This window comes from Lissotriton helveticus, chromosome 5_1 (assembly GCF_964261635.1).
Source record: "Lissotriton helveticus chromosome 5_1, aLisHel1.1, whole genome shotgun sequence".
NCBI classification, from domain to species: Eukaryota; Metazoa; Chordata; class Amphibia; order Caudata; family Salamandridae; genus Lissotriton; species Lissotriton helveticus.
In genome coordinates, this window is record NC_136065.1 from 564696622 (window position 1) to 564721460 (window position 24839).

Genomic DNA, 24839 nt, shown 5'->3' on the forward strand with positions numbered 1-24839 from the left:
AAGGATCCATGCTACTGCTGCCTTTCGCCACAGTCGCCAATATTCATCTCTAATGGCCACTTTGTTTCCTCTGTGTCCGTGAGAATCCGAACCTCCTGTTTTTTGTTTCATAAAGGGCAAGGGGAGGATGTATGTGGTGAGGGAATTGGCCCCGTGCCTACGACCACAGAACCGCTCCCGGTAGATAGATTGACCTTGGCGAGCACGGAGCTGCATATTGGGAAGCGATGATTGACAGGTGCTCCGAGGGAGTGAAATGCCTTCTGTATTTACCAATTGTGCTTACTCCTATATCTCCCCACTGATGGAAAGTGGAAAGTGGAAACTGAGCTGGACGGCGAGTGACGATCAGCAAGTTGTTCCACCGCCCAGCTGCGCGGGGGAAGAACGGAGGCTTGCATCAGCATCAAGTTGTTATGGAAAACTCCAGGGTTCAGGAATTGGATTTCTGCCATGCAAGTTACCAAGCTCCGTGGTCATTTAAAAATAAATAACATTGTAGACCCATGAATTGTGCCCGCAGGGTGCTCTCTTTCATGTCGTCTGCCAACCTCTGCTGACCTTTAGCGTGTCACGTACAACGTGCATCCCGGGCAGCACTCCGTTTTCAGGGTGGAAGTCTTTCATTTCCAAGCTGGTAATCCCTTGAAAAGCATCCCCTGACTGACAGCAGCGCGCCTCTGTTGGCGCTGCAGTGCCGTCCCGTGTCGCAGTAATATTCACCTGATTGCTTTGGCAACAGAAGAAACAAAGGAAAGACAAAGGCCAGGGAATGGGTGGCTGCTGTATGTTGTTCTTGTCCGCTTGAATTTCCTGGTCGATAAATAGTGCCCTTCTTGACTCTTTTGTTTACACTTAATATTCAACTTGAATAAAACAAGTGCGTGCTTATTCGTGGGTTGTACATGATAATGTTTTTATGCTACACTTTTGCTGTTTCGGGACGCTCTAAACGATAGGTGTTATTACCCGGTTTAAAATAACTTAATTTATTGACCTTGGAAGGATGAAAAACTGAGCTGCAGGCATTCGCACGTGTCTGTCTGACCACGAGAGAACACAAAGGTGAGCAATGCGAGCTTAACTCCTCCGACACAATAAAAAAAAGTTGATTTCTGCATAACACAAGATCTGCAGTATGGCCGTGTTTTCCTTGAAGGGGGTGTACGCGTGAGAACGTACGCGAGTACTTACAAAGCAATTTGCTGGCAGCTGCCCGGATGAATGAATAATCCTCTTCCTAGGAGCTGTGTGACTGAATATGTCGGTGATCTTCTTCCAACAAGTGCATGCTATTAGACGTGATAGGTTCCACTCACCCCCTTTAAAATCTGCCCTTGTCATGCTGTTACGCATGGAGAGTGTGTCACGCGAGGTAATATAGGTATACAGCAAGGCATTTGTGTGTCCGAGTCAAAGGATAAGTTCCTTGCCGAATGATTCCTTTTTTTTATTTTATTAAACACATTTATTGAGTTTGGGAGACAAAAACAGTGCCATGACATACAGTGATTGTAATCCTTTTATACAGGGTCAGCTCTACAGAGTATCAGTCGACACCACGCATGCCTTTATCCAGGGGAAATTACGCTTTGTCCTATACAGCACGTAATACTGCATAGTCCAATGCAACGTAAACAAGACGGAAGTCATGCTTTTCGGGGAGACTAGGATCACGTGGACACCGGACTGGAGGCCGCACGAGCTTGGTCTAGTGCCAGAACCCAAACAGGTTGTAAAAAATCTAGGGGTAAGCCTTGACCGTGAGCTCTCCTTTAAACAACATGGCAACTGGGTGGTGGGCTTATGCTTCCATGGTATTGGTCTTTTACGAAAAGTCTTTCCTATGTTGCCGGACTCTACCAGAAAAACTTTGGTGCAGGCTCTAGTATTGAGCCGTTTGGATTATTGCAACTGACTCTTGCTGTCAGCCAATGAGGGTGTACTAGCAAAACTCCAGGTGGTGCAAAACACTGCAGCGAGGCTGGTGCTGAATGCCCGCCAAGATCACCATCGAAACCCCTCCTGGACAAACTGCATTGGCTCTCAGTTCGTAACAGGGTTAATTTTAAAATGTTGCCTAATTCATAAGAGCCTAAATGGACTTGGGCCATCTTACTGGATACACAAATTTACTCCATACAACCCTGCTCGGTCTCTGAGGTCAAGTAGCCAACTTCTACTGAGAGTGCCAGCCGCTAAGAAGGCCAGACAAGGCGGCAAGGCTTTGTCCGTTGTCGGACCCACTCTGTGGAACAAACTCCCTCTCGCGCTTAGGCAATGCTCAGAACATCTAAGTTTTAGGAAAAAACTCAAAACGTTTCTGTTTCAGACCTAATCTATGTATCCACTGATTATACTGAACTGTCTGCCTACAATGTGCTTCTGGCTTGTCTCTGTCTGTCTTTCTTTTCTGTGCGCAGAGATACTCCGTATAGAGTCGATTCTAGCGGGTTACAAACCCGCAAATAAATAAATAGTGCTTTACTGTGTAATTGCAGTGGTATTGATTGAGATAGATATATAAACGTTTGGTGTGCTCTTAGTTGGACACATCACCACACAAAGTATATTTCTAGTTCTTCCCAGTTCTACCTCTTTACCTTTGAATTTTATTCACCTGCTCCACATTTTAGGTGCTTGTGTGGCAACTCCCCATTTTGTATATTAGTATTTCTAGTGACTTGCAGTGTTCCAGTACGAGTCTCCGGGTTCGGTGGTTCTCATCGTCTTATCTTTGACACTAACTCTTCTCGCCCACCACTTGACCCAGGTACAGCAAAGCTAGCTTACAACGATTTGCGTCCAAAAAAACGGATAAGGGAAGTAGGGTAAGCCTAGGCTTTGTAGCGAATAGGACACGTTACAACGCACGCGCTTACAACGCATGCCATTACAATGCGGTCATTACAATGACCGCGTTGTTACGGCACATACCATTACAATGACTTGCTGTAGAGGGGGCGCTTGACTTTGGAATAGAATAATTTACTATTCCCACTCCAGTCTTTGCAACAGCAGGGAAGGTGTTGGATTTTATATCGAACACCTTCTGCCCCCTGCAACAAGTCGTTGTAACGACTTGCGTTGAAATGGTATGCGATGTAACAAAGCAGTCGTTGAAATGACGGCGTTGTAATGGCATGCGTTGTATCCACTTTGTTGTAAACTTAATTTACCCTTTGTTGCACACCCTATCAGAATGGTTTGATGTTGGGGCACCCACAAACCATGTGTCACCATGAGTCTGAAGTTCCCTGCTTACCATGGCATCTCAGTCATGAAAATCCACCGTTATTTGACATGTGGTGTTTGACCAGCAAAAGTATTTAAGTTGAATAAGACTGAATTGCGTGGCTGTAGTTGCTTCGCCCTGCACCATTTCTGTAGAAGGTGATCTCTGTGTATAGTCCTAATCTTGTGAATAGTCCCGCCCATGTGCGTGGACCCCGGAGCAATCAAAATGGATTGGTGTCACTACAACGCATGCTTTTACATCGCATGCCTTTACAACGCGGTTTTTACATCGCATACCATTACAACGCATAATGCTTTTAGGCGCTGGATAGTGAATTATTTAATTTACTATTCCAACTCCAGTCCCCGTGGATAGCAGGGAAGGTGTTGGATAGTATATTAAATACATTCCCTATCCTAGAGCGCCCCCCAGCGCATTGCGTTGTAATGGTTTGCGTTGTAATGGTTGCGATGTAATGGTAGTGCGTTGTAAAAAATTCGTTGTAAGTGATGTTCCCCATCAAAATAGTCTCTTAAGTTGTCTTCTTCTGCAGTCCTGCATAGACACTTAAGAGAAAATCAAAGACAAATAATGCAGCCTAAAACTACAAGGCTACATTGGCCAGCACTTCATCTTGAAGTGAAAAGGATAGCCAAATAATATTAAATTTAACACACTTTGCAAAGTTTCACACTCAGAGAAACTCCCCTTCACGAAAATCCTTTGCAGTGATAGAGAGGAAGGGTTGGACAGACAAGCCCCATAGGCTGCCATTGTGTCTGGAATAGGGATACCGTGCCTTTAAGGAACTCTCCAGAGACCCACGGTATCCCAGGATGCACAGCCAAAGGCCTTTTACTTTCAGTTCTTTTTTCCGGCTCCTGCTAGCAGGACCCTGGAGCATTGAGCCTACCCTTTTGGGTATAACTTCAATTTTTGGCACTTTTCCAGTGTTTTGAGTGTTTCACTCGACATCTAAGGTCTTCCTCTTCCAGTTGCTGTGTTTTTTAACCAGTTTTACCACCTCTTTCTTGTCGAAAGGCCAGCTTTATTCGACAAGTGCCCTGAGTGTGGTAGGAAGAAGGCTAAGTCTGACCCCCACAGAGTATGCATACTCTGCCTCCCTTCCAACCATGTCCCCGACTCCTGTGATATATGTCACTCTTTCTCCAGGAGGACCCTGCGTGACAGGGAGAAGATTCGTCTCCAAGGCCTGGAGCAGAGGAGATATCAAGAGACGGGTGAGACTTCTGGGCATGGAGGGACTCTGACATCGTCCTCTGCCCATGCATCGGCCTCTGGGGGGCACCCCAGTCAAGACAAGGCCACGAAAAGGCACTGGTCGACGTCGATGGCTTCGATGTCGGCGTCGAGAGGTATGACCACAATATGTTCCCCGTCGACCCAGGGCTCTGGATCGAAGCGACGTCGATAATTAACGTCGAGGGGTAGGACGTCGAGACCTCGGACGAGGACAACGTCGAGGACTTCACGGGCGTCGACACACCATCGACGTGGTGATGTGTCCCGAAGGCGCGACACCGCTGTTTGCCGTCGATGCGAAGATCGACGTCAAGAAAAGGTAAATCGACGTCGAGGCGTAGCTATTCGACGTCGAGGAGTTCGTCGATGTCTAGATGATAGACGTTGAGGGATGAGAAATCTAAGAGGTAGACATCGAGGAAGGAAAAATCGTCAAAGAGTAAGTCAAGGCCCATGACGGTGTCTAGTGCCTCAGTGGTTAGTGTTTCATCTTCTTATGCGAGTCCCCGGTCGCGGCGACGCCGGCACTCGTCTGCAGAGAGGTCTGCCTCCAGAGCATCCTCCCCGAAGCCCGCTCGTAAGAAGAGGAGAGTGCGTGAGTCACCGGAATCTGATTATTCACGGACCTATTCGCCCTCAAGGCCCAGGACACCTACGCCTCCTCCTCCACCGCCTCCCCGGCCTCCACAGCCATAACTTTTGGTTCCGTCTCAGCCTCCTCCGCTTCCGCAGCCTCCGGGGCCGGCAGTTCCTGCGAGGCCCAGAAATCCAAGGTCAAGATCCAGAGGGAGGCATCGCTCTCGCAGTGAGCGTAGATCCTCGACGAGGGCACAACATCGTCGTCGGAGGGAAAGGTCACGGGCCCGAGACACGGACTCATCCAGTGACAGGAGGTATGCTCCCACTTTATCTGACCCTCCTCCTACGAGACCGTCGCCTGTGGATGACATTGTGACATTCCAGGATGTGCTGCTGAGGGGGGCAGCTAAGTTAGGGATCACATTGACGGTGCCCACTCCTTCCACTTCTGTGATCTTCGAAACATTGCAGCGCAGACATCTTTCTCGTCCTTTGCTGCAGGATGCGTACTTCTATGTGCCCATTGCAAGGAAACACTGGAAGTTCCTGCGCTTCCTAGTCGGCACCAATCACTATCAGTACACCGTACTACCGTTTGGACTGAAGTCTGCACCCAGGATTTTTCAAAGTGCATGGCAGTGGTGGCAGCTCACCTGAGAAAGAACAAGTTGTTTGACTACCTGTATCTGGACGACTTGTTGATCAAAGCCTCCACCTTCCAGGAAGCGCAATTGCTCGTCAACAGGACGGCCATTCTATTGAACCAGTTGGGTTTGCACATCAAAATGTCCAAGTCCATTCCGACTCCTGTCCAGTGCCTGCAGTACTTGGGAGCCTCCATCAATACTCTCTCAGTAAGCATGTCTCCTTCGGCGGAGCGACGCTTATCGATCCTTCGGAAGTCTCAGGCTCTCATGTCCGTTTCATCTACGACAGTGAGGACGGTGTCTTCTTTTCTGGGGTCGATGGTCTCTTGCATCTTCCTCACACGACATGCACGCCTCCACATGAGACCGCTGCAGGAATGTCTGGAGGATCAATGGGACCAGAAACGACAGAGCTGGGATGACAGGATGCAACTGTGTCTACACGCTCAACAGTCCCTGGATGTTGGTGCTCAGCAGAGAATCTCCTCAAGGGGGTTCCATTCCACAAGGACATATTCGAACTGTTGTGACAGATGCCTCTCTCCACGGCTAGGGAGCGCATTCGGGCCATCTATAGATCCAAGGAACGTGGTGCCAGGCGGAATCCACGTATCACATCATTTTTCTGGAACTCAGAGCTGTTCACTTGGCGCTGAAGGCCTTTCATCCGTCCTTCCGGACCAACTCCTTGCTTGTACTGACTGACAATACGACCACGATGTATTACCTCAACAAGCAAGGGGGCTCGAGATCGCGCACACTGTCACAAAAAACGCAGGCGATCTGGCACTGGCTGCTTGCCAGAAGACTGACTATAACAGCTACCCATCTGCCGGGTGTGCCGAATGCTCAGACGGACACACTCAGCAGGCTGGTCCAAGAAAACCACGAGTGGTTTTCTAAATGACAAGGTGCTAGGAAACCTCTTCGACAGGTGGGGCACTGGAGAAATAGATCTGTTCGCCACCACAGAAAATGCGGAGACTTCGCCTCCAAGTTTTACCAACCGGGGACTCTGGCGAATGCGCTATGGATCAGCTGGTCGAACAGCTTTCTGTACGCTTTTCCACCCATTCCCCTGATTCCGGCAGGACTCATCAAGCTGTCTCAGTCCAGAGCACGAATGATCCTCATTGCTCCGGAGTGGCCTCTGCATTGGCGGTTCACGGACCTGCTACACCGGTCTCTCCAACCCCACCTGCGGCTGCCATTACGGCCGGACCATCTCACGAAGTTCGGGGGGCAGATGGTGCACCCCAACCTCTCATCGTTGAGTTTGGCGGCATGGCTCCTGAGATAGTGCAATATGGACACCTTAATTTGCCTGACAATTGCATGGAAATACTCAAGGAGGCTAAGAGGCCTTCCACAAGGACTTCCTATACCTACAAGTGGAAGAGGTTCTGCATCTGGTGCACGTCCAAGAACTATGATCCTACCACCTGCAAGGAAGATGTCATCCTTCCATACCTCTTGCATTTGGCTCAATCTGGCCTTAATTTCCATTCTATTAAGGTTCACCTCGCAGCATTAACAGAGTATAGGAAATGCCCTTCACAAACATCCTTCTTCCAGATTCCTGTAATTAAAGATTTTTTGGAGGGATTGAAAAAAGTGTTTCCCCCTGTTAGGCGTCCTTCGCCTTCCTGGGAGCTGAATGTGGTGCTGTCTCGCATGAAGAAAGAACCTTTTGAACCTAATCATGTGGCTATTACATCGGCCCGCAGGGTGAGTGAAATCCAGGCCTTGTTTTGCCAAGAACCTTACACTGTATTTCATGCTTCTAAGGTAGTGATGCGAACTCACCCTAAGTTCCTCCCTAAAGTGATTTCTGATTTCCATGTTAATCAGACGATAATTTTACCTAGTTTTTCCAGCGGAGAGGTCTCTTCACTCCCTGGATGTCAGAAGAGTGTTGAAATTCTACTTGGATAAGACCAAAGACATATGTAGGTCAGACCAATTGTTTGTCAATTATGGATCGGTCAGAACTGGTCTTGTCACCTCAAAACAGTCTATCTCTAGGTGGATTGTGTCCTGTATCCAGTTATGTTACCAAAAAGCTAACAAAACCTTACTGGGTAAGCCTACGGCTCATTCCACCAGAGGCAAAGCGGCTACAACGGCTTTGCTGCGTAATGTTCCCATTGCAGATATCTGTAGGGCTGCCACTTGGAAATCGGTCCATATCTTTGCTAAGCACTACTGTCTGGACTCTGACGCTCAGGTTGGGCAGGCTTCGTTGAGAAATCTGTTTGCACAGTAGTGATGTCTGTTTCCTCCACCGCTGGTTTGGTTTGTTGGGATGGGCTTGCCATTCTATTCACAAGATTATGACTATACACAGAGATCCCCTACTACAGAAGGAGTAGTTTCTTACCTGTAACTCCAGTTCTGTAGTAGGGTATCTCTGTTATTGTCCTAAGCGCCGCCCTCCTCGCCGGTGGATGAAGAGATAGTGGACTGTATGCTACAGGCCTGGCTTTATACACCTTCAAAAATAACTGAAAGTAAAAGGCCTTTGGCTGTGCATCCTGGGATACAGAGGGTCTCTGGAGAGTACCTTAAAGGCACGGTATCCCTTTTCCAGACACATAATGGCAGCCTATGGGGCTTGTCTGTCCAACCCTTCCTCTCTATCATTGCAAAGGATTTTTGTGAAGGGGAGTTTCTCTGAGTGTGAAACTTTGCAAAGTGTGTTAAATGTAATTTGGCTATCCTTTTCACTTCAAGATAAAGTGCTGGCCAATGTAGCCTTGTAGTTTTAGGCTGCATTATTTGTCTTTGATTTTCTTTCTATGCAGTACTGCAGAAGAAAACAACTTAAGAGACTATTTTGATTGCTTCGGGGTCCACGCACATGGGCGGGACTATTCACAAGATTAGGACTATACACAGAGATACCCCTACTACAGAACTGGAGTTACAGGTAAGAAACTACTCCTTCACCTCCTTCCATCCACCTAAGTGAATTCATCCACTTCATTCTCAAGGGCATGCCCTGTGGTATGGATCACCCAGTGAATTGCCCTTGAATGGTACTTTCTGGACCCACTGAGCTTATTGAGTAAGCCCCATGACATTTTTTGACTGCCTTCCCCTGTTCAATTTGTAGGGGAGTTTGAATTGGTAGGTAAATCAAGTAAGATCAGTTTAGCACTTTGAGCTAGTATATATTTAGGATTTTTGTTAAGAAGAGACAAAAGCAATTCGGTCGATGAAACGCTGTACAGTAGTTTTATCTTTCGAGACCATCAGGTTTTTGTGAAATCCAGGCATTGAGGGCAGGATAGGGGGCATGCACAGTTCATGGAAGGCTGTGAGCAACTAACAAACTTTAAATAAAGATTGGTTTTACGAGCAAAGAGAAACATCCTCTTGTTGGCCATTCACTGGCATTATTTTAGGTATAATTGCAGTATTTTGCAGACCTGTTGTGGGGAGTTGTGGATAAATATTAACCACCGTGCTCCCGGTTTGAGTGAAAAAGAGGGTATTAAGCTGAATTAGGTAATGGTACCTGCGGAGAAGGCTAATGGAGGTATAATTGAATTGGTTGGTGGTAGCTCACTGAACCAATTTGAGTGTTTGACGAGATCGTTGCTAATGTTTTATTTTAAACTTGCCTGAACATTTTGAAGTTTTTATAGAGACCTTTCCAGTTAATGATGGGAGTTTCATCAGTTACTAATTTTACAGGCGCATTGAAGGTTTCAACAGTTATTGCAGTTTGTCGTAACTTGTAATTTTGGTTGCAAGGAAGTTCGAGCTGCGTGATTGGTGGATATTTGAAATTTGTTTTGGATATGTTCCAGGCATCCTCAGGTTGTCGATCGAGTTGCCCATATTTGGAGAGACCAGAGTTGAACTGGCTGGCATCTCAGTCTTGGAACACGGTGGAGAGTAGGTTAGCAAACAGAGTAGGCAAGGAACCAGTTAAGAGGATGAGGAGGGTGGCATTCATATAATTATATTTACCATGCCCCTGAATTGTGGTGGTAAGGCTGTTGGCTGCTGGTTTTGGACGGAGGGGTTGAATGGAATTGCCAGACGGGAGAATGATGCAATGGTCTGACCCACTGATAGACCTGCATCATGTGGATAGACTAGTGAGGTAATTACTATGTTTCTGGAGGAGGAGGCTCCAGCTAGAATTCCTTGGTGTGTCTGGGTGCTGTGGTAAACTCCCTTGAGGTTCTGGGATAGGGAGCTACCTCTGAGTTTGGAGATAGAATACCAGTCAAACTGGTCCATTCAGAAACTGAAATTGCTTTTCTGATTTTATTTGGGGGGTGATGGTCTAAGTCATTGTAGGAGATGCGAAGGGGGTTCCATAGCATACAATGGACAGATGTCAATTAAGGGGCATGGTTTCTTCATTAATGGAAAGGTGATGATGGGAGTGACTGAATAATGCCACTGCTTACAAATTTCAAGTTGGCGCTCATACTGAATGGCGTGGGTTGCTGTGTAGGCTTGCCAAGTCCCAGCGAAGATGCAGTCTGCTGAGGCTTACAGATAAATGTGTCCCGTATAATGACAAATCGCCCCTGAGATGCAAGATGTTAGGCGTGTAGCTAATGACTGAGGGCATCATCTGAATACATTTGTTTGTATTAAGGTTTTCTGTTAAAGACAAAGTATTTGAAAAGTTTACTCCTATATGGATTAACTTCCAGAATGGAGGCTGGAGACTGTTTCTAGAAAGAAGTAGCTCAAAAATAGACCTCGTTAAATGACTCCTTATCTGACAAGCTTCACCTCTGACTGACGAGCCTTTATGACATTGGAACTCTGTTATAAATTACATGAAATGCTCTGACTGATGTGGTGCCTGAGGTGGCAGACATCCTCTGTGACTTGCAAGACAGTCGGCATTTACTTGATGGAAACGCCGGAAGGTTCTCGCAACAACAAGCCACATCTACCCCTTTTTAGGTTTTGCCTGCGCTAGGAAAAATCTTATGATCTGTGTGTGGGGTCGGGTATCCGCCCCCTCCTCCCATTGGCTAGCTCCATAAATGGAGGCTAGCCATTGGGAGAGGGCTCTGTCCGTCAATCTCGGACCAGATTCGGGGGCGTTCCCGAGAATTTTTGGCTTTTGGCTACGTCAGCCGAAAGCCTGTTCTCGGGAACGCCCCCGAATCTGGTCCGGCATCGACGGCAAATTCCTGTGAACAACGACACAGAACTACAGGAGCAGACGCTGTGACGTCACTCTGTAGTCCTGAGTCATCTCACGAGAGCAGGCATTTCAATGGGTAAAGCGCCTCTATTTTGGAAATTCTAACATTGATTCCTGGTCGCTCTACTAAGCGTGGGCATAGGCGACGGCACCCGCCGTCATTTCGGAAGTGGTTGGCCGGCCGGCCAATCCTGGCGCGGCTGGGCGGAAGTCCCGCCCCCGCCCGGAGACGCATGGAGCCCCGGAGGAGAAGTGCTGGATGGTGCGGGGCTCCCGTGTGCTGAGGGAGCCCCAGGGGAAGAGACGGCAGGAGCGGAGCTGTGTTCCTTCAGCTGGCGGATCCGGTGAGTTTGCACAGAGGGGAAAGCCGACTGGAATCCTGGCCCGCCCCCTCCGCCTCCTCTCTGCAGATATGCTCTGACTCCCCGCCGCCTCAGGTACAATAAGCGCAGTGGCAGGAGACGGAGCCGGCGCTGCTGCTTGGGCAGCTGAGGATCGGTAGCCCCTGCCCCTACCTCCAGTCCCGAGCACGTTTACTTGGCACAGGAGCGGAAGACGCAAAATATCCCCCCCCCCCCCCCCAAACAAACCTACCTACAGTTTCTACGGTGCGGTAGCCTCGCGCATATTTTCGTACTTTTATTTATCTGTCAACTGAGCTATCAATGACCAGGTAAACCCCCCAAAAAAACACGAGGGTGTTCTAACATACAATGCTAATTGAATAGATTATCAATAGCCCTGTGTCATGCGTGACACCCGCAGCCTGTCTTGGCTTCCATCCAGCAGCCCTTTACATTTTGGGACTTGTAGTTCTAGTCCCCCCCTTTCCACCACGGCCTACGTGGTCTAGCTTGCACGTGCTAGATGTGATATCCATGAAGTCAGTCAGCATAGCAGCTGTGACGCTGACCCACACATCTCCTTATGCTGCTTTGATAGCCAAGCTGTTTGTGGTTTAGCATTTGTTTGTGGTTTGACGTTTTAAGAAATGTTCCTATGGGTTATGAACAGGGCACAAGTTCTAAAAAAAGAAGAGGGCGGGGACTAACCTAGTTAATCAGTAAGCAAGTGGCATCACAGCTGATGACATCATCCCACATGCCAGCGGTCGCATGCACACGTGACATAGGGAGTGGCAACACAAGAAGTGACGTCAGATCTTAAGCCCATTTAGCAGGTGTATTATCCGTACATTTGAGCACTTTTCGAGTATACTTGCAAACTCTCCTGAGTTAGGCAGAAGATTCACACTTTTGTACGCTACACATAACAGGTAAACGACCTTTAGTGTGCAGCTGCTAGTGCGCATACCATTACTTCCCAAGCGTTACTACACTTGCGATTTTACAACGCGTACCATTAGTTCGCAAGTTGTTACATCGCAAGCGTTGTTACAACGCTGGAGTTTTAATGGTATGCGCTATCCACATCGTTGATTGGAAGGCGTTTCCGTTTCCAAACAACGACGTGCAGATCTGATGTCGCTGGAAGCCGGAGAAGAGGGGCACAATGGAGGAGTGAGAGGTAAGTGTAGTATTTTTGGGTTGTGCAGGGGTAGTCTTTTAGGTTGTAGGGTTGCCTGCTTGTGCCTCCGTGTGCCCCTGTTGCCTGCTTGTGCCTCTGTGTGCCCCTGTTGCCTGCTTGTGCCTCTGTGTGCCCCTGTTGCCTGCTTGTGCCTCCGTTTTCGTGCCCCTGTCGCCTGCTTGTGCCTCCGTTTTTGTGCCCCTGTCGCCTGCTTGTGCCTCAGTTTTCGTGCCCCTGTTGCCTGCTTGTGCCTCCGTGTGCCCCTGTTGCCTGCTTGTGCCTCCGTGTGCCCCTGTTGCCTGCTTGTGCCTCCGTGTGCCCCTGTTGCCTGCTTGTGCCTCCGTGTGCCCCTGTTGCCTGCTTGTGCCTCCGGGTGCCCCTGTTGCCTGCTTGTACCTCCGGGTGCCCCTGTTGCCTGCTTGTGCCTCCGTGTGCCCCTGTTGCCTGCTTGTGCCTCCGTTTTCGTGCCCCTGTTGCCTGCTTGTGCTTCCGTGTGCCCCTGTTGCCTGCTTGTGCCTCCGTGTGCCCCTGTTGCCTGCTTGTGCTGTGTGGGTGTGTGTGGAAGGCTCTGTGTGGGTGTGTGGAGGGCTCTGTGTGGCTGTGTGTGTGGGGAGCTTTGTGTGGCTGTGTGTGTGGGGGGCTCTGTGTGGCTGTGTGTGTGGGGGGCTCTGTGTGGCTGTGTGTGTGGGGGGCTCTGTGTGGGGGGGGGCTCTGTGTGTGTGTTTGTGTGTGTCATTTGCGAGAGATAACGCTAGTGGCATTGTAAATGACAATGCCATTTATTTATGTTAAAAAAACATAAATAAAAATGTCAAGAGCAATGCCAATAGCTCTAACTTTAACAAAGGCAAAACCATTGCATTGTAAATGCTTGTTTTTCTTTTTCTTTTAAATAAACACTGTGCATGTTCTTTTTCTTGATAGTATTTTTCATAATTTATCAATAGGAGAAAGAGGCGGTACAGTAAGTGCAAATACTAGTGAGTTAGACAGACAGACTTAAAAGTAAACCTTCTGCATGTTTTGTAGATGTTTCTTCTAGTTTATTGGCACTCGTTATTGACTGTGAAGTGATAATGAACCAAACCAGCGAAATGATGCTTGTCAATCATTCGTTCTACAAACTGAAACTTGTCATTGCCTACATACAGGACAATGGTCAGAATCGTCCATGTTGAACACTAATTTGTTTCATAATAGAAGATTATAGAGGATTACTTGTAGCTTCTAAAAAAATTGATTGCTTATTCTAAATCATTCTTTAAACCTCCATTTAATTTGGTTGGCTTTATTTTTGCTATTTTTCCTTAAAGTACTCCGAGTCCTTTGAGAGTTGTTGCTCCCTTTTGTCCTTTTTGCTCACTGTGGTGTTTTCATACTCGTACAGAGGTCCACAGAGATTCAGTTGTTCAGAAGCCAAGGAAGTTGGGGGATAGCTTGAAGGGATGTGTATGGTCAGGGGAAGGGTGGCAGCAGAGCGGACTTGAACACTTACATACCCTAATGGATTCAAGTGGAGCAGTAAAATTGGAATCTCAGGGGAGAATGGGGAATCAAGGATTATAGGGGCCTAGGAAGAAGCAAGTATGCCGTACACTTGGTCAGACTCTAATGGAGGGATCCAGAATTTGTTGCGAAGCTAAAACATACCAGACTTTGGAGTGAGAGGCAAACAGAGGGCATGCTTCGATTCCTACAGGATAACGTGGAGGTCTTGATGGGAGAGATGGGGTAAATGGAGTACTAGTGAAAAGCAAAGGGGGAGGAGGGATGTGCAAGACTGCAAGGAGGCGGGAGAGATGCTAGGAATATAAGCTCTCCTGAAGGTTCATTTGGAGGGTACAAGATAGAAGGGCACATACAGAGGAGTTTAAATGTGAGGTTGCCATACAATAGGAAAGTAGGGATATTGGACCTTTGATAGCATATAGATGTGTGATAAACAACCGGTTCACGTTGAGGCTTGGGTGCAGATGCGAGAAAGGGATACCTCTTAGTCGAGTGGAACAAATGAATTGTATGCACGGGAGCAAGAGGCTTATTGGCTAAGTTGGGAGCAGGAGAGACCAGTTACGTTATGAACAAATTGTACTGAGCGGCAGGGTGGCGGTGAGGGGTACTGGAGGTACAGGCAATGAAAGACCCAAAATGGGAAGGCTTGATATTTCATACTGTGAGCATCAGAGACCTTAGAGCTCATAAAGGAGGGGACAAGACAGATGGAAGTGTTCAGGAGCGCAAAAGGGAGAGGAAGAGATGCTACGGCAGAGGCACAAGATGAGGTTTCACTGGTAGTGTAGCTGGAGAGTGAACTAACACACAAGGTATGATTAATGGGTGCAGAGAGGTTTGGCGGTGCCCAGGTCTACAGATTCTCCATTTTGATCTACAGGCAGAAACGCATCTAAGGTACAAAATTGCAATGTAAATGATGGCCGCAATTAGTGAGCAAAAGCAGAAGGGCAAGTGTACGCTAAAATATGCCATGGAAATGGAAGCCTGAGAAAATGCTTTCAAAGTCCATAAACACTCACACAAATTAATTATTTAAATAGCACTTTTAGCATTGGAAGTCCTTACATTATCTCTAATTTACCTTTCAGAGTCCTTAGCCGCAACATGTACTATAAGTGAGCAATTATCTTCTGACTATCTGACTTTTATTTTCATTATATTATAGGTCAATTATAGGTAGAAGATTTTTCTGTCTTGTGGGCACGCTGTACCTTTATCGGTGTATTACGATGTATGTAACTACACTCCCAGTACCTGGAAAGCACTTCCACTGTTCTCCTAAGGTAAGTTTACTTCAGTTTGTTTACTTTGAGTGATAATGTGAGTCTGCATCCAGTTAAAGTGCCGGTTTGAGATTTGGTTTGGCAAGCCTTCTATCTTCAGAGTTGTACACATACTTTGAATCTAGACTCCTAGTGGAATATGAGGGGTCATCTGGTTTACCTCCAGTGAGCTATTTATGGCCCAGAACAGTTCACAGGTGTACCCCTCCAGTGTGCACTGGCACAGTTTGTGGTTCTGCTCTGCGGGCACAAGTCATTGTTTGGTAGTACTCTGTTCCCAGTAATCCCTTCGATGTTGTGCCCAATCCCAAGTTAACCACTAGTTGTGGTCGGCCACTATGCCGTGTCGGTATGGGTTAGACGTTATGCAGCGCACAAAGAGAACCTCCTATACATTGCGCATAGCCTGCTGTGCATGTGTCCTCGTTCCAAAAGTGTGCCCATATCCCCCTGCACACAGTGCCTACTTTGCACACACAATCTTCTTGGCTCAAATTCTAATCCCAGTGCCCTTACCTATGTTAAACACTTAATTTTCGGGAAGGTATTCTTGAGTTAGGGACATCCAAGAAGTCTGTATGGGGATACACTGTAAAATTGAATTTTTATGACTCCCTTTAACTCTGCCCCGGGCAATCTGCAGACAGTTAAGTAATATCAGATCTAGGTGGACGTATTTTGCTCAATATCCACTGGTACCAGTGCAGGATTCAACTTCGCTTTGGACTATAAGGGACAGTTGTCCTGTCACCTTGAGTGGCAGCAAAAAAACATTTGCATAGTGGTTTGTACAGGGTTTGTACAGTAGCGGTTGCTACTGGAGTCGGGTGGGCGGGGTGTTTCCTTTTTTTTTTTTAACCACTTATGTGACGGCCGGCTGGCCACCACCGCGTCTTTCCTTCCGCTTTTTCCTGCTCTGTCCTGCCGCAGGATATGGAAAGCAGCAGGAAGCACCCGGCTCCCTTGCTCCCGATAGCCAAGCGGTTGTGATTGGTCTGAGAAGCATGGATCGGTACTCAGCCAGGGAATGGGGGCTTGGGAATGTTCTCCATACAGACTGTAATGCAGGCTTTATGGAGAATATGGGAAGTACACATGACTATTTTGGGCGGCCCGAGAGGGATGACCAAACAGTCATGTGCACTAAGGAGTGGGTAAACCACTCCTCCCCTGCTCCTCTGTCCTCATAGCAGCCCGCCCTGGCCAGAAAGCTGCAGCAGCAGAAGGAAACTTAAAATTATAATAAGGCAAGCTATTATTTTATGTTTCCTGCTGCAGAGCAGTGGGTTGACGCTCCTCTGACTTAGCAGACGAGCCGCCACTGGGTTTGGGATCCTAAGGTAGGGTGTGCAGACCAAGTGGCCACATTTAGCTATTGCTTGTAGTTAATAAAGGGGTAACTTTCCACCATGCTGAGAATCTCTCAAGTCCTTCCAGAAGGGGAGTGTGGGTATATGGGGCAATGGGGTTCGAGGACGGAGAAGTGCAAGCCCACTCTGCCGCCACATATTTTCCTCCAAAAGAACATGTAAAGGATTATGATTAAACGAACAAAAGGGGACAGTTAGCCTACGGGATACGATGTTGCCCACGTTTAGTGGATTTTTCCTGCAGAGGAGAGAAAAAATACACATGGGAATTCCACCATTTGGAGTCAGCCGAGTAAACCTCCGACCCCCAGGTTTTCTGGCACTAAGTGCAGGTGGACAGATGCTTATTTTCTGACAGATTCAGGCAGATTCATCAAGCGAGTGGAAGCTACTAGCAAAAAAGAAATATTTTTCCATAGTACTGGCTTTCTAATCCATGAACTAAGGAGTCACTGTTGTCATCTGTGAGAGATATATGGTTAGTTGCATGATTAGATTCTTTGTAGTGAGAACTAGACAACTACTATACGTATACATAATGCGTCCGAAGGAGACAACAAGTTGATACCTTAATTAAGTTTAAAAAATAAGTCAGTTGTTACGTTGTGTGAATAGATTCTTCGGGCTGTGTGTGAAGGAGGCTTTGAAAGAATCGGAATTGCTGCAGTTTTCATGTTCAAAATAAAGCATCCTGTTGTGAAAGCCTAAAGAGATGCCAGATTGGTCCCTTTTGGGGAGGTTCCCTTCTGAAAAGTTTGTGTGTGTTCGGCAGTGTTGGCTACAAGCTACCCTCACCTTGAAGTTTGTTTTATGGCAGCAAACGTGTGAAGACATGGAGATTAGGCGTAGAACTATTGGCGTCTGTTTCACATCTAAGAAGCTGCCTAGGGCGGGGCAGAGTTAGTAATTTGTCTTCGTGCTGTTTGTAGCATGAGAGGATATTTATTGTAGGTTAGGGCTGGTGAAAATGCAGGTTGATGTTTCTGAGAGGCCACCAAGGTAAGTGGCATGCTAGTACCTCTGGCTTATAGAAAGCCTGCATGATGGACTTACTCATGCTAAGTTAGTGCCTTTGAAGTACCAGTAGGTTTTTTGGACGATTCAGCTACATTCTAGGCGTGCATGCTGAATCAAACTCATTTGAAAATAGTGGAATTCCTGAACTATCCCCGAATCAGCACTATTTCGAAGTGATCATCAATTAGGGTTGGTGGATTTCTCTTTAATGCTAGGAAAATTTGAACACATTTTGAAACCCACAAAAGTTGATAGTGTAGTGAGGAGAAGGGGGACTGGGTGGGCTCTGCCAAAGGGCAAACTCAAAAGCCCCAGGGGTCATTGTGACCGGATACAGGCTGTAGCCAAGAACACAATGTTTGAAGTCTGGTGCACTCAGTGGGTTATGGGAGGAATGGTCACTTGGCCTAGTTGGAGGCCACATGCTGGGCCCAGTGCCTGCTGAGCTATTTGCCATAGGTGCATGACTACTATATGTTGCGGTCATAGCCAAAGGTCATGAGCTGCACCCAGTTCAAGCTGACCACTGCCAAATGCTGAGCGCAGGAAGAGTGTGAGCACGAAAGATGCCCAATGCGCCCACTGTGCTATGGATGTGGCCAAAAGCAATGCATAGCAGGTTGTGGGGGCAAGATCACTGTGAAGGATATGGCCAAAGGCTGGGCCCAGTGCCCTCTGGGCAGAACCAAAGGACTGTGGCAGCAGGCTCTGTGGCATGGAAATTGTTCCCAGGACCTGGCATTAACTGATGTAAATGGTATTAATGGTGATTAAATATGTCACTGGTAATGTCATCAGTGATTGAATTTGTGATGTCATCATACATGGCCCCAGAAATGACTTCCCTAGATCAAGATTCGGGAATCCAGTATGCAGGTTTTCAAATCCCGTAATGCACACCAGATCAAATTCAAAATGTTTTCCCAGGGGCTTTATTTGATCGTTGTTCTCAAGTTAGTTTAATTTAAGATTTACAAATCTTTTAAGTGCTGTCAACCAATTTGTGTCTGCTGATCAGATTGATTTAGCTTTAAATGCAGTTCTCAAACAAATTCACAAAACAAACTGTTAACCACTTGCATGCTAAGAACATGCTCCAGCATGTCTTGCACTGAAAGCAGGAAATCTTTCTGGTGTGTGCGCCAGAGGTATTTCCTTGTATTGATTTCACTCCGGGCAACTGAGGAACAGCTTCCCCAGCACCCTGGGGCATTTTTTGTTTTTCATTTTTTAATGACAATCGACGTGCAAGTCCAATAAACAACAGGGATTGGTATTTGTTATCCCAAAATATCTGCCTCCACCCTTACTTTAGGGTGCAGATAATAAGGGTTTTCCATCAATATGCCCCCCACCCCACCCCCAAGCAGGGAGCAGAAAGCTCACTAGATCACCAGGGAGCGGATTTTGAGGGGCGGAGTAGTGGCCACTTCGCAGTGAGCTACTGCTACCTCCCCATTCCCATATATCTTTCTGCCCCACCCCAGGAGATATTGGAGACAATTACCTCCACTCTGCCTCAGGGGGTGACAGAAAGCCCACTTGACAACAGGTTTATTTTGTTATTGAGAAATGGGTCGGGTGGCCCTCCCAGGCATTAGGCCTAGCCCCACCACACACTCTGCCCCAAAGGGAGGGCAGATATTCCACTAAACATCAGGGAGTTTTTTATTTCTACAAAGTGGGGGGGGGGCTCCCATACTTCAAGCCTACCCTCCACATCCAATATGATCCCAACAGTCTTTCTGCCCCCCGGGGGGGGGGGGCAGATACGAGGTAAATATTTCCAATCTACCCTGCTGGTGGGAAAGAAAGCCCACTAGATATCACTGGATAATTTATGTTTTGTTTTCTCTGGCAACAGCACAGAAGGAGGAGGGTAATCATTACCCTACATAGATTTTTTTGGTCTGGCTTGACAGTGCAACTATCAACTGACCTTTAACCTACACAGATCTTATTCTACAGTTCTTCTCTTCCACACAAATGTGTATTTATGCCCATACCATTTACTTGTAATGCTTCATGTTACTATACAACATTATTTTAAAGCCAGCTCTATTGGCATTGGCAGCGCTAGTTTAGACAATCAAAGCTTGCCAAAGAGGTTCTAGTTTATTTTTATGATTTTATTTATTCACATTATACAATCACCTTTCATCATAATTGACATTGTAGCTGCCATACTGTTATGTATAATATAAATGCAATAAAAATGAATGAATAAGTCGGACAGCAGCTTCACAACTATTGCTATCAATTCCCACGTTCTGTGGTCCACCAAAAGTTTCTTTAGCCAAGGTATCCACCATGGTCCATAGAGCTGTGGTAATGAAGTGCCCGTTGCTCTGTGGTTCTTAGGACAGTCTCCCGTGATATTTTACTCCAGTCAGCTTGGCATGTTCACCTGTAGTGCCTGGGCAGTGGAACTCTCACATGCAGGATCTCGGAGACGCCAAAGTAGCGCATGGTTTTCCATAGCTGCCAGAGCGCATTTTTTCTGTTAATTAAATATGAATTGAAGTGGGCTGGTTTCTGGCAAAATAAATGTTCGTGCTGACCATTTGTGTTAAGGTTTTTTTTATGCTTCGTTGAGTATACAATAGTATTTATTCTAAAATAAAAGCTATTCTTTGAGATTTTTTCATATTTTCACCTACTGCCTAGGACATGTATTACACACCCACTGAGTTGCACAGACTTGTTGAACGGTTTAGGCTGGCAGTTTTTTTTATTGTCGGCTCTAAACTGTGATCCAGACCATCACAATGTGATAATGTGAACAGCAGAGCAGGCCGAAGGCTCATGCATTTCACAGAGTGGCAGTGCAGTTGCAGGGTTGTTGGGGTACTGTGCCTATCTGTTTCGGTGCGGGAGGCGATGCCAGGGGTGGCGTGGGACTCTTGGGCACCGTGTGCTGCATGTATTACACCCAGTACCCAATCTGCAGCCTCCTGAGAGGAGTAAATCCGGTGCTCCGAACAGGATAGTTCCGTCAGCACTTCATTTGAATGATTACAAGGAATCCCTGACCCTTCAGCGCTAATGACCTCCATAAGTAGGGATTCGAACGCGGGCCGTGGACGGTGCAGTAATTCACGTCAGCGCCACCGCCCTCCTCCCCTCGGATCAGTGCCTGCTGCGTCTTAAAACGGAGGATTAGGCGTCGGCAGACTTCGGGGCCTCCTTTACACTAATGATTTTCCTCGCGGCCTTTCAGTCGTGCCACATCTGCTTGTTAGTAATCAAATTATTCACCGCATGCCTCCTGTTTCTAAGAGACACAATATTGAGTCCAGAGGCCCCGAACGAGCCAAATCAATTTCCTGATTGAAGCCGAGGAAGGACGGCTGTTTAGCAGCGCTATGAGCAGCACTGAGCAGCCTTAGCAGGAAAAACACGCTCAGATGCCTAACGACGGAGAAGCAAACACTGACCTATTGTGATCAGCACCTCGCCTCTTTTCAAATGGCGTGCTGGCGCAACTTATCCATGCAAGGACAGGCGAGTTAAAATGTCCGTTTTCGATTCCTTGTGGGGACTTGAAAACTGTTGTTATTGGTACTAAATGCCTTTTCAAGGAAAAATGTTTTTTCCCCCATATGACTAGAATCGTTCACCGATCAATGGCCTTTTTCTTTTTTTGTTATGCTCATCTGTATGTATTTACTATATGTGGTTATGTTAAACGCTACAAATTTTGATTTAATTAGGAACACAACTTTTTTAGACTGTTGTACATGGACATGCCAACTCTTCCCTCACGCCATCTTGTCGTTTTCCTTATCTTTCTCATCTCATTACCTTTCCTAGTCCTCCATTTGCTGGCTGCAGTTTACAAGATATACCCTTACTTGCTCCATTGGCATGAGACGACAGCACTTTGGTCTAAAGCGGTCTGTCCATAAGTGTCCGGTTTACATTTTTTTTTTTGTCCCTTCATTCCCTTTCTCCTGATCTTGCTCATTCTTTGGGGCAACCTTGAGGTGGCTTAAATGGACCTAATTTCATGCAAGGTGTATTATAATAAACGCTGTCTTAGTACTGCGGCCAGAGGCTCACTGGGAATATTGAATCTTTTGGTCACGATTGGAATGATTTTCTTAAAAATAAAGTAAACATTTTGTTTTACTATCATTTGTACCGCTAGGCACATCTCTATATTTACTTGATGTTATTCAAATTTGTGTAATTCAGTGTGCATTTTATAACCCTTAACGGTTGTTTGTACCTTTATCCATTAAACATTTTGATATGGCTACTTAATAAATGCTTTCATTTATTCATATCCCTTGCCAGCAATCCTGCAGCTACCTTCAAAGACCTATTCCTGCATGGAGATGAAGTACATTTCTATTTCTATGTTCCTCATGCAATGGTGGACACGTAATACTCCAACCTCTTTAGATTGAGGGATCAATTAACTCCCATCCCACATGAATCCTATGTTTCGTCCCTTCACCAGGACCTCATAAAGACTGTGTGGTCAATGGTCAGTAGGTGACCCAGATGCTGTTGAATGGATCCCTCTTTCAGAGTGGGACCAGTATTGTTATACTACCTGTAGAGATTTCAAAAATTGCCTTTTCTGTTTCACTCATCAACTTTCAAGGCCTTTTTTCGCATGTCCGTACTAGTAGGAAAAGTATTTTAATCTATTTTGTGATTGAACAATATAGTTGCCCACACAGGTAATTTGTTCATTTAAACACCGTGTTAAGTCACAAACCTTATTAATTTTAAGGATATTGACAGGCAAGTATTATACACCCAGATTTTACGTGTCTTAGTGAGAATGTAAGGATGTCAGAATAGTCCTAATTTGGATATTGCGCCATGTTTTTAAAAGTGTTGTAATTTTCAGCTCCAAAATAATAATTATAGGTGCAAACAGCAAATAAATAAGGCCTTCTGGTTGCAAAATAGCCATGTTCTGTAGCCACTTACGTCAAACCAGGATGTTGATTTGCCGGCTGAATAGTCAGGCGGACACCATATTGGCATGTCGCACAAAAACAACTCCTTTATAATTTCACATTTCTATAGATAAAGCACAGGTTTGAAAGCTCAGCACACTTTCACTGTCAAACTCGGGCTATTTGTCTTCATTTATTGCCTTTGCATTCCATCAAAAGCAGTTTTTTTTGTTTTTTTTGAATGATAATGGCAACAGGGTCACCTCTTAATCGTGCACGGAGGAACGCCCAGGGAGGCAAGGTTAAGCCATGTCATAAGAACCAGCAAATTCCAATAAGTTTGAGCGAACAGTGTACCACCATAGAAAAACTCAAGAACTTGCTTGATCGTGTTGTTTTAGGTCATTGGACTTCCCTTCCTACCCTACCACCTAGCCCTGTCCCAAAGTTCCCAATATTTCGTGTGTTTTCTGTTACCTCTCAGTTTATCCAACTTTCTAAACTTGTTCGCTGCCCTAACCCAATCATCTACTTCAGGAGGTGATGGAAGAATCCGATTTTTACACACCTCCCGTCTAGCTAGTAACATAGATATGAATAAAAAATGGTTCTGATTTTTACTTGAATTAATGCTAGTATCAGCAGTGTCTTAAAAGGCAAATATGGTAGTGAAAGAGCTTACCTTGACGTTGGTATCTAGAACTTTATCAACAATCTTACCAACTGCGTGCCAGTAAGCGTCAAGGTGAGTGCATGTGTAGAACATGTGTATGTCGTAAGCCTTCATCTCTCCGCATTTAGGTCATTTTTGCAACACCTGTGTATTCATCTTTGACAATTTTTCGGGTGTCCAATACGACCTGTGCAAAGTAAAAAGATGATTTCTCCTAAGAGGTGCAGAAACAATAAGGTGCCATAATAAAGTGCAAGATACTTGCCAAGAATGTTGGAAGTCTTGAACCGGAAAGGTTTTTTTCCCAAACGCCTTCGAGTATGTCAAAATCGGCCTCGTTTCCCTCGATCAGGTACCAGTATCACATCGAAACTTCCTTTCGAGTTGGGTTTTTCTGTAAATCCTCCTCTAGCTTCCTGCAAGGGTCCGGTAGTATCACTTGTCCTCTAGCCCAGCTGGCCATCTGGTAGTATATAAATCTTGATATTTCAGTATTCCTGCTTTTTTCAGAGGGCTAGCTAGGGTGTATTTCAGACAGTCTGGAGTGCCCGGCGAGTTACATATCGGAGCCCTGTTTTAAAAGAAATGTAAATCGACATTTTGTCAACCTATACAATTCAAATGAGAAACTGCATACAATAGTCAGGAACTGCACCTAAGACACATAGAAGGGTATGCAATAAAGAGACAGTCCTCTTTCTTGTGCACCTCTTTGAAATAGCAATGTAACCCCGATTGAGAGCACTGTATGCGTTCCATACTGTTGTTGATCACTTTTTATCCTAAGTGTATTGGCTGCTTCAGTAGAGATATAGCGAACAATCAAATGCAGGTATAACACAAAGCAAATGATATGAAGTATCCGCACATTATTCCACATCTATACGGCAGAGCCTAAAATGTAGGCGAGTTAGACATTGTCACATAATTAATGTACTCCTTTACAGCGAAGAAAGTTAACTATTGGTGCTTAATTTGTGTCAGTTTGCCAAAGACAGTCCCCTTTTTCCTTACATTCTGTTAATTCTGACAGTTCACCAAATGTTGGCCCTGTCTAGTTTTTTTGTTGTTTTCTTTAAAACGGAGCTCTTCAGGAACAGTTAATCACAATTCAATATACAAATTAAAAAAAAACTAGGTCACCCAGGTCATTCTCACAGTTTCGGGTCAGATGGAATCATCCAAATTGTCACATCTGTTTGAGTGTGATGGTTAGTAGGTATCAGTAGCACTGTCTGAATCTGTGGCTGGTGGCAGCTGCAGTGCCCTCCCATGAATTACCCTGGGCCTTTACGCTTATTTACTTTTACAAATTAAGTGCTGATACCCTCCCAAGATGTGCATGTTCTTTTTTTATTTTCTCCATAAAAGAGCACAACTGAAATTTGCAATTTTTGAACTAATAACTTATGTTAAAGTAATAATTTAATTAACTTTTTTCTTTCTTTTGCTTATGCCAGATTAAAAAAGTGGACTTATGCTACCCACGCCGGTGGCACACGCCGACATGTCTAAGCTTCAGTTTTTTTATTTGCGTATCATACATAGCACGACAAAAGGACAAACTAACTTTACTAAACACACCTCCAATAGTGATTTATTGGATATATAAAAGCAAGAGAGGTC

The 24839-nt window shown here is 45.9% G+C and overlaps 1 protein-coding gene across 9 annotated transcripts in view; it reads left to right on the forward strand.

The window, feature by feature from the left end:
- SGMS1 (sphingomyelin synthase 1) overlaps window positions 1-24839 on the forward strand; it is a 922685-nt gene that overhangs the window by 861545 nt on the left and 36301 nt on the right. For all 9 annotated transcript variants that reach the window (XM_078642900.1, XM_078642901.1, XM_078642896.1 and 6 more), the window contains one exon: window positions 15120-15237. In XM_078642900.1, the coding sequence (XP_078499026.1) occupies window positions 15120-15237 (118 nt within the window). The remainder of the gene's footprint in view (window positions 1-15119; window positions 15238-24839) is intronic.